This window comes from Spermophilus citellus, assembly GCF_964194105.1.
Source record: "Spermophilus citellus genome assembly, chromosome: 15".
NCBI lineage: Eukaryota > Metazoa > Chordata > Mammalia > Rodentia > Sciuridae > Spermophilus > Spermophilus citellus.
Window position 1 is genome coordinate 77,274,098 of NC_138195.1, and position 9,982 is coordinate 77,284,079.

Below are 9,982 nucleotides of genomic sequence, written 5' to 3' on the forward strand. Positions count from 1 at the left end.
AATCCTGTTACATTGAGGCTGAACTGAATACAGGAATTTTGGAGGGATACCTACATTCAAACCAGAGCACATGATAAACCAGAACCCATGGAATTGGTCCCCACTAGATGTGTCCTGTGTGAGGGGAGTCCTTCATGTTGCACTGAAGGACTAATATTAGATGGGAACTCACATCTTGATGGAGACAGAAAGAAACCTGGTAAAATAAATTTGTGACAATTATTTAAAAAAGCTAGTGCTATTTTTGTTTTCTACAAGACATAAGAGAATATGAAAGCACCCCAGTTTTCTTCTATAGTATCAAATAAATAGCATATATAACACTGTAACATGAATGAATGAGGGAGAGGTGTAGAAGAGGTACAGAAGCCTCATCTGTATACTACTGAAGTCATGTTGCTAAAGATTCACACCAGAGTGGCATCTCTTTCCCATGTTAAATGGAACCCCCATGGGAAACACAAGGAAGTCCTTGTAGAGCATACCCAACATGAGAGGTTAGGGAATTGAAATGTTTCACCACTATCATGAACTAAATAGGAGGAAAGATAATCAAATAAAGAAGCAAGGCATATTAAATAAAAGCTTGTGATGTTCTTCTTATAAGGGCACAAGACATGCTGACCCAAGGGTCCATCCTTTTGTCCTTATAAGGACAAAAGCCACAGCAAACCAAAGGCCTTGTCCTGATCTCCTTATAAGGACACATGCCACTCTAAACCAGGGCCCCTCCATGATCTCCTTATAAGGGCACAAGTCAAGGTGATCCAGGGCCCCACCCAGATCTCCTTAAAAGGGCACAAACCAAGCTGAACCAAGACCCCGCCCTGATCTCCATTTATGACACAAACCACACTGAACCAAGAGCCCCATCCTGATCTCTAGAGACAGACAGACCCCTCCAGAGAAACCCAGAGCCTCTTCTTCCCAATGACATGCTAGAAAGACAAAAGCTAGCAGATTTGAGCTCATAATTAACATTAGCACAGTGCTTGGTGCATAGGCATCTCTCCATAATATCTGATAGCATATTAATGAATGCAAGAGTGAATGTATACACTGTAGCTAGCTACAGGAACCTCTCAACTTCTGACACTGAAATTCTCTATCTCCTGAGAGTAATAAAACTGTGCTTTGGTCAAGGTATATTTTATCAAGTATCTACCTGAGCAGATAATTGTTAAGAACCTGGGTTGATGTGTGACCTTGACAAACTACTTCAACTCTGTAAAACTCAGTTATTCATCCAGAGCACTCACAGCACATAGTAGGAGTTCAACATGTTCGTTCCTTCAGTAGAGAGATTTATGGTCACATCTGACTCTTCAGAGGAGTTTTTCAGAGGATATGTTCAGCCTTTAAAAACTGGCCAGTTCTACAGTGTACTATGTAACAGGGTCATTTGTTAAGAAAGTTGGGCTCAGAAGGCAGTTGATTGAAACTTAGCACTAATAATATGGGAACTGCCTCTCTATTCTCACAACCTAACCTAGAAATCTAAAAGCTTTTTGTTCTTAGAATACTCTAAAGACAGCAAAACTCCCCAATTTATAGATTCTAACTCTCCATTACATTTCTGAGGGCTTGTGAATTGCCCTGACCTTCCATTTTTGAAAGTAGATTTTCTCCTTAGCCTCCCACTGTACTGGACCAAACTCTTAATTACTATGTATTATTAAATCCTCTTAAATTAAGATGTGGGAAAATGTGTGTCCTGTAATTTCATCAAGCTTGTAAAACTATGTGTATTCACAGGTAGAAGGGGCAGAGTGTCTTTCATCTACTATGTGAAACCACCATCAAATAACAGGAAATGCTACACTGCTCCCTGCAGTGCATGGAAACTGCTTGAAATGTCCTCCATAGTACTAAGGTATTTGAAAACAGATTTATATTACATTACTAACATTATATCAGTGGAAAAGTTTCCATGTACATGAATACAAAGACCTGCACTGCTAAACCTGAGAAACTAGTGAGGGGCAATGGTGGAATTAAAAAAAAAAAAAAAAAGACAAACACATAGATATTGAGAGAAAGCTGGCATCAGGTGGAACACTGCATTATGATGGAGAAAAGGATGACCCAGAGATGGAACAGGAAGTTTATTATACAGGGCCTCATAATCAGGAAGTTAATGACGATAGAGGCATTGTTGTTTGTGTCCTGGAAACTTACAGGGGATAGAAACATTCTTGTAGCTGTTTCACTATTGCAATGTTAGGAGCTTACTATGGCACTAAGAAAGCACATTGTCCTAAGTTTCTACTAAACTAAAGCCAAAAAAACAAAAGCAAAAAATAAATGAATAAAAATAAAAAAACCTACAATATTCAAAGTCCACAACCACCAGTCACTAGCCACCAACAAACGTGGTAACTATCTGGGAGTCTGATGGTTACAACCAAGAGCTTCCTGTACTTATTGACAAAACACCAATGCAGTCATGCTCTTATATACCTGCAGTTTGAAATTCCCTCACAAGCCTGTCATCCCAGCGATTTGGGAGGCTGAGACAGGAGGATCATGAGTTCAAAGCCAGCCTCAGTACAGTGAGACTCTGTCCCTAAATACAATGAAGGGCTGGGGATGTGGCACAGGGGTTGAGTGCCTCTGAATTCAATCCCTGATACCAAAAAAAAAAAAAAAAAAAAAACAAACCTCACAATGTCACAATGGCTCTTTGTGAGGTCAGAGCCAGACAACCACCCAGTGGTTATCTCATTATGGGCCTCCAGGGCCTTTCTCACTTTCATAATATGAATAAGAAAGAACTCTGAAAGGGCTTTTGTTTCAGTGGGTTTTGGAGACTGATATTTTCTTGTTTAGAATTTAAAATCTGTAGGATACTTCAGTGGTCTTTTCATTTTGAGTCTGAAAATCTGTAATCACTTTGTGGCTTTGAAAAATCTCATCACCTCTACACTCAAGTTTCTGTTTCTTTACTGCTCTGAACTGAGCAGCTTTCCTCCCCTGGGCCCTTACCCCATGATGGACTACCTGTCCTTGGGCAGAGCAATGGAGTCAGCCATCTAGGAACCACAGCGCATAATAAGAGCCCAGTGAGTTGGCCCCCACTAGATGTGCCCTGTGTGAGGGGAGTGGTCCATGTTGCATTGAAGAACATTAGATAGGGACTAAGATCTTGATAAAGGCAGAAAGATCCCTGGTAAAGCAAATTCATGACAATTATAAAAGCTAGCTCTACTTTTCTTTTCTACAAGGGTGAGAATAGCGTATCAGAACACCCCAATTTTATTTCATGGTATTGAATAAATGCCATATGTAACACTGTAACATTAGTAACTGAGGAAGGGTTGGAGAGCCATGTCTGTACATTGCTATGGATTCAGGCCAGAGTAGCATCTATTTCTCATGTTAAATGAAACTTCTGTGAGAGTCTCTTTCTTAGCCTTACCAGGCTTCTTTAGAAAATAAGGTGTGTGGGTGCCAAGACCTTGAGTCAGGGCTGAGAGATCTTGGGACTTGAGATCCACTGGCACGTGGGAGTTGAAGAAGTCACAGTGTGGGATGACAGGATTCTAATGGCACCCTATATCCTGTCCAGCAGGACATCAAAGCAACTCAGAGTAAACCAGAGTTGTGTCCTGGTTCAGCTGGTGTACACACCTGGGACTGAGTACCAGAAGTGGTGCATCCTGCCTGCCCTGCCAGAAACTGGTGAGCCTGAGTATCCTGTAGGCTGTCAGCTGTAGCCAGTCAGCATCTGGATTCACATCACCTCATCCAAATGTCCTACGATGTAAGAAGAAAAGGATGAAACAAGCATCTTCCCTCCCATAGTGTCACTCAGCAGCCACTGGGAGATCCAGCTGTAGTCTTCTTTAAGTGTTCATTTCTCAGGATACAGCAGGACCTTCAACTAAGATTTGTAATAATCATTGTACTTTTTTGAGCCCTTATTATGTCTTACACACTAGAAAGGATATGCATTCTCTATTTGAAACAACATAACAATCCCAAACTTAAGTATCAAGTATCCCAAACATTAGTACTGCCAAATATTATTCATTGGTTTTATACAGTGACAAATAAGTTTGAAAAATGCTGATCATCAATTCAGTGATATAAATGGTAATTCTACAAAAATGGAATCCATGTAAAATTTTCCAACCTTAGTCCTAGGGCAACTTGGAGTAACTGGGTATTTTAAGGAACACAAAATTAAAGCTTGAGGAGATGGTACTTAAGTGAGTCAACAGACAATATGTCATGGTGGAACTCATGCCACTATCTTTGAAAATGGAAACTCATGATATACAGGGATGGCCAATGATTTCTTAAGGTAGCTCTGTTTATTCTCATAAGAGTGGCATCTACTTTAAAACTCTCCAAAGAAGGCTGTGATGATATCATATGAGCAAGGAGCTTCATCTGCTTCTCACTCCAAGTCACATGTGCAAAGTAGAAAGATGCCAAACCACTGGGAGGTTCCCAGGCTGCCCCTCTGCTGTGTCCACATTCTCCAAGAATTTGAAAGGCTCTTTCCAGAGTGCAACACTGCATGGGGACAAGGACCAAAGCCACTAGGTATATTGATACCCAGAATCCATACAAGCTGCAACCCAAACCTTGTTCTGTTTTTCTAAATTTGCATCCTAAAGACACCCTTCTTTCCTTTTCTCCTTCTTATATCATCAAAATATTTCACATTTACACATCTTTTATACAACTTCATATTCATTTCACCCAATGGCTTTGAAGAACTTCCATTTGTGATTAAAATATTTCACATCTTCTTAACTCTCTATTGATTCTGATCAGATTAAAATTGACCATATGTTTAGGACTTGGGACAGATCAGGAAGGAACTTTCTTATCATAGTGTAAAGGTTGCCTTAGTTAAATACAACACTATCCTAAACCTGGGCAAGCTTGGCCATATAAGTTATTAGGTATTCATTAAATTATATATTCATAAACATGTATGGGATGGTGGCAAGCCTGGGTCTGAGCATTATCCAACTTACATCTTAAAAGTTGAAACTTTAGCCTTCTCTGAGGGACCTACTACAGCTCATATTCACATTTGTGAAAGTGAAGCACAGGAGGTTAAATCAGGAATTATATCTCACACAGCCTGGTTTCCAGAGTCTTCAGTGTTAACAAGAAATTCTCAACAAACAAACCTTTTACTAGTAAAATTGTCATTTGTATGACCATGGTTTTCATAAGCAAGCAACATTCTCAACTGAAATAGTAATTGGTCCATGCTAGGGCTGCTTTCTGACCAACTCTTCAGGACATCCTTGGAATCATTTCACTCTGGACAAAATTTGTTAACGGAGCCAGGTTATTATAAGACTAAAGTTTTTAAAAATTGAACTATGAAACTTGGATTTAAAATTGTGATAGTAGCAGCAAATGTCACTGCATTTTGGTTTATGACTTCATCCTGTAAAACAACCATGCCAAGTAGAAGAGTCATGACTGGGGCAAGATGTTCTTTTCCTTTTGCTATAGAAATCTTTAAGAACATGGAACTACCTAATGGGACATTGTTTCTGTAACTAGGGGTGACTGGGCTGTGATTGGTTAGGCTTCCCTCCGCTTGACTGCACTGTCCTGCTTCTGTAACCTGGCTTGCTTGCATTGCTAGACCCGCTGTGTTGAGAGCCACAGCCAAAGGGGCCCCAGCAAACTTCCAGCTGCCGGCTTATGATTGGCTCACAGCAGCCCCAGCAACATCTAGCTATTGGCTCCTCCACGGAGCTGCTCATTGGGGGACTTCTTTGGCTCTGCCCACACGACCCAGCCAATCAGCCTCAAGAACAGGAGGATTGTGGGAGGTGGTGAGGGTTGTGTGGGGGTGAGAGGCTTGTGGGAAGCCGGTGGTGGCAGTTGGGCTCTGAGGGTTTTTTCCTGAGGAGCTGTTTTGTTTGGCGTTTGTAGTTCTAAAAATAAAGTTAGTTTCTTTTGACAAGTGGCTCCTGAATTGTGCCCAGCCAGACTGCGGCACCGCTGAACATCCCTTTTGTGGTTTTCAGGCTTATAAGGAGTGCCCTTGCAATTGTTCTGGTCAGTCGCCACCGCTGTGCTTTAATAAAGGCTTGATTCGATTTTGAGTGGTCTGGAAGTCAGTGTATGAAACCCTGGGATGAAGCCCTGGGACGAAGCTTTAACAAAAAAAAAAATTCTCACAACTATATTTGGCATCTTGAAAGCAATTTTATGGATAAACTTGGTTGGAGAAAAATGTTATATTACGATATTTATTCAAATATGATAATAAGGTAATTCTTTGATCTGAGGCTTACAAATAATAACATGGTTACAACAGCATGATAGAGTACTTTTACAGCATGATAGAGTTTTTGTTTGATAGAGTTTTTGTTTGTTATCTTATCTTACCTTTAGTGGTCAGAAATTGATAACAAACAAAAACTAAGGGCAGGAAGAAGCTTCCAGAGCTACAGAGATGGCAGGGCTGGAAGGTTCAGGAAGCCTCCTGTGCTAACTTGAGCATTTCTTTTTGTGTGACTGTCCACAGAACTCAAGATGTGAAATCTCAGGGATGTATTTACATAAAAGCAAAGTGCACCCATCTCCACTCCCCAAATCCCAGGAATTCACTCTCCATGACCTTCAGCTGCCACCAGGAGGGATTGTCAGGTGAGGAGGCTGCAGGGCAGTGGTAAGGCACCCAGCCACTGCGACAGGCGGGCTTCATTGCACATGGGATTATGGAGATGAAGCCACAGATGTTTGAGAAGAAGTCTGTGGCTTCATCTGTGGCTTCATCTTCATAAACAGCTGCAACCCACTGTCCCCACACATTTCAGGCCTGAAGACGAGGAAAAGATCTGGTCAAAGTGACCAGCTCAAAGTGAATCAAGTCTACACTGTCTATACTCCATCAAGGGGAGCAAGTCCCAAGTCCCAATTTACATTGGCTTAAGGCAAGTGAGTCCCTATCTACCCTGGCTCAAGTTGAGCGACTATATAATGAGTACTAGAGGGAGGCACTGTGGTCCAGGCCTTGGAGAGGATAGCTACTGGGCTCTGGCTCTAGTCCTTAGGCCTTTCTCTAAAAAAAACAAAACCCGCAATGTTTTAAATCTTTGAAACAATTTATTATACAATGTTAAAAAAAAAGAAAATGAAAATAAATTTCTCCCAAAGCATGGAAGAAAGGACAAAGAGCAGGGCAGGGGGAAGGAAGTGTCCCAGGGAAAAGTCTCTGATGTGTTCCACAGAGAAAAGTCTCTTACGATGTGTCTTCACAGGTGGGGGCAGAGGAGTCTTCTGGTGGATGCAGATGCGCTCCTGCCTGGATCTGGGTGGAGAAGCCTGAGCCCGTCAGCACACCTCACTTACACACCATGATGCCAGCAGCCGCACAGCTTAGCATCTTCCTGCTGTCCATCAGTTCTGTCTGTCTGGGCTGGGCGTTTCCACGGGAACCACTCTCTTTCTGGAGAGTGGCCCACGGAAGCAAGGTATGCAGCATAGCTGCCGGAGGCATTTGGCGATCCTCCTCCTCACCCTCTTCCAACCCCGGATTCTGTCTGGGGGTTGCCTTGTGGAGGTCTCTTGGGAGGGTGAGGGGCTGGGCACTGGGTCAGGCTGGGAGGCTAGGCTGGGAGGCAGTGTGTCCTTGAGGAAGCGGAGTGTGATGGTGGGCATGCTGGCACTTCTAGCAGGCTGCTGCTGCTGCTCACAGGGCAAGGGAAGGGCAGGCTCACTGGGAAACTTCTGGTGGCAGCCCCAGGGAGGATCCTTAGGGCCTGGGTAATGCTTGGGCTTCACCTGGGCTGTGGAGGCCTCCCCTTGGGTGCTCTGGTGCTGGAGGATGCGGTAAGTGGCCATGGCATCATTGAATTTCCTTCTCACCACGGACACCCAGGTGTGATAGTGGTCATAACCCATGTTGATCATAGTTTTCAAGATTGTGAGGTCCGGGAGCTTGGGGAGTACCTCACAAGAAGAACTGGGTGAAGCTTCCCCACCCTGGGTCAGCCATGGGTGCCCCATTACCTGGTCTATGGTGGGCCTCTGCTTGGGGTCCACTTTGAGTATCTCACGGATGAGGCTCTTGGCTTCCTTGGAGACATGTGGAGGAATGATGTACCTTCCCAACATGATGAGTTTCTTCAGCTTATTATCGGTGCTTGCCTCAAATGGCCATATCCCTGTGAGCATTGCATAGAGGACCACACCCAAGCTCCAGATGTCTGCCGGGGGGCCCTCATATTCTTGATGACAGATAATTTCAGGGGGAACATAGAGGAGAGTGCCAAAGAATTTATTCAGCTTCTTTCCAGCTGTGACTCTGGTGCTCAGGCCAAAGTCAATGAGCTTCACATTGCGTTCGTCATCCACCATCACGTTCTCCGGCTTCAGGTCCAGGTGCACGATGCCCTTCTGGTGGCAGTACTGCACAGCCTGCCCGATCTGCCGAAACATTCTGCGGGCCTCCTCCTCCTCCATGCCAGTGTCTGGGATGAAATCCCAAAGCTCTCCCCCACCTGCGTGCTCCATGATGAGGTAGACGTATTTCTTGGTCTCCATGACCTGAAAGAGGTGGATCACGTTTGGGTGGTCCAAATCCGCCATCATCTCTGGTTCAGAGAGCAAGGTGAATTTCCTGGCTACTTTTGCCAAGACCTTCACTGCAACCTCTGTCCCAGTAAGAAGATGGCGGGCAAGTTTCAACTGGGCGAAGCCCCCTTCCCCAATGTCCTTCAGGACCATATAATGGTCCGTGAAGGCAGGCTCAGAGCAAGAGCTCTGCTCCTGCAGCGCTACTCTGCTCTGACTACACTGATCTGTCATCCTAAACAGGAACAAGGATGCTAGCTAAACTAAAAAAAAAATAATAAACTAAAACAAAAAACCAAAACAAAAAAACAGAAAATGAAAGCAAAGAAAACAAAAGGGAGAAAAAAAACCCAAATCAAAAAACCCAAAATCCAAAGACCACAACCAGCCACCAGCCACCAACCACCAACCACCAACCACCAACCACCACCAAACGCTCTAACTATCTGGGAGTCCGACAGGTCACCACCAAGAGCTTCCTGTACTTATGGACAAAAAACCCAGCCACGGCCACTCTCTTATATACCTGCAGTTTGAGATCGCCTCACAGTGTCTCCTTGTGAGGTAGGAGCCAGAAACGACTCAGGCGCACCCAGGCATAACCCCCAGGGGTCATCTCACTTTTGGGCCTCCAGGACCTTTCCAACTTTCATAATAACTTTCCAACTTTCATAATAGAACAAGAAAGGACCCTGGAAGGTTTTTTGCTTCAGTGGGTTTTGGAGACTGATATTTACTTGTTTAGAATTTAAAATTTGTACGATATTCAGTGGTCTTTTCAGTTTGAGTCTGAAAATCTGTAATCACTTTGTGGCTTTGAATGGCCTCATTATATCTATGCTCAGGATTTCTGCTTTTTATTGCTCTGGACTGAGCATCTTTCCTCCACTGGGCCCTTACTCCATGATGGACTACCTGTCCTTGGGCAGAGCAATGGAGTCAGCCATCAAGGAACTGAGACCCTGGAACTGTTAGACCCACAGAATCTTCTCCTCCTCCAAGTTGTTCTTGTTGGATATTTTGGTCAAAGAGGCAAGAGAGATCATTAAAACATAGCCATACATCACTGCACAGCTTGATAAATGAAATTGTGTGTGTGTGTGTGCCCACACTTGTGCAGTTCTGGGAAGTGAACCAGGTTCTTGCACATACTGGAGAAGGTCTTGTAATGTGCACATCCCATCCCTGGGGTTGGAGCTTTCTGGCCTAACCAGCTCTCAATCCTGTTACATTGAGGCTGAACTGAATACAGGAATTTTGGAGGGATACCTACATTCAAACCAGAGCACATGATAAACCAGAACCCATGGAATTGGTCCCCACTAGATGTGTCCTGTGTGAGGGGAGTCCTTCATGTTGCACTGAAGGACTAATATTAGATAGGAACTCACATCTTGATGGAGACAGAAAGAAACCTGGT

General features: G+C 43.7%; 1 protein-coding gene across 1 annotated transcript; it reads right to left on the reverse strand.

Moving 5' to 3' along the window:
• Window positions 1-7,386: 7,386 nt before the first annotated feature.
• Window positions 7,387-8,796, reverse strand: LOC308634431 (sperm motility kinase-like; the record flags this gene model as incomplete). Its single annotated transcript, XM_081268250.1, has 1 exon — window positions 7,387-8,796. The coding sequence occupies one exon, from the start codon at window positions 8,794-8,796 to the stop codon at window positions 7,387-7,389; it is 1,410 nt and encodes a 469-aa protein (XP_081124376.1).
• Window positions 8,797-9,982: the final 1,186 nt, after the last annotated feature.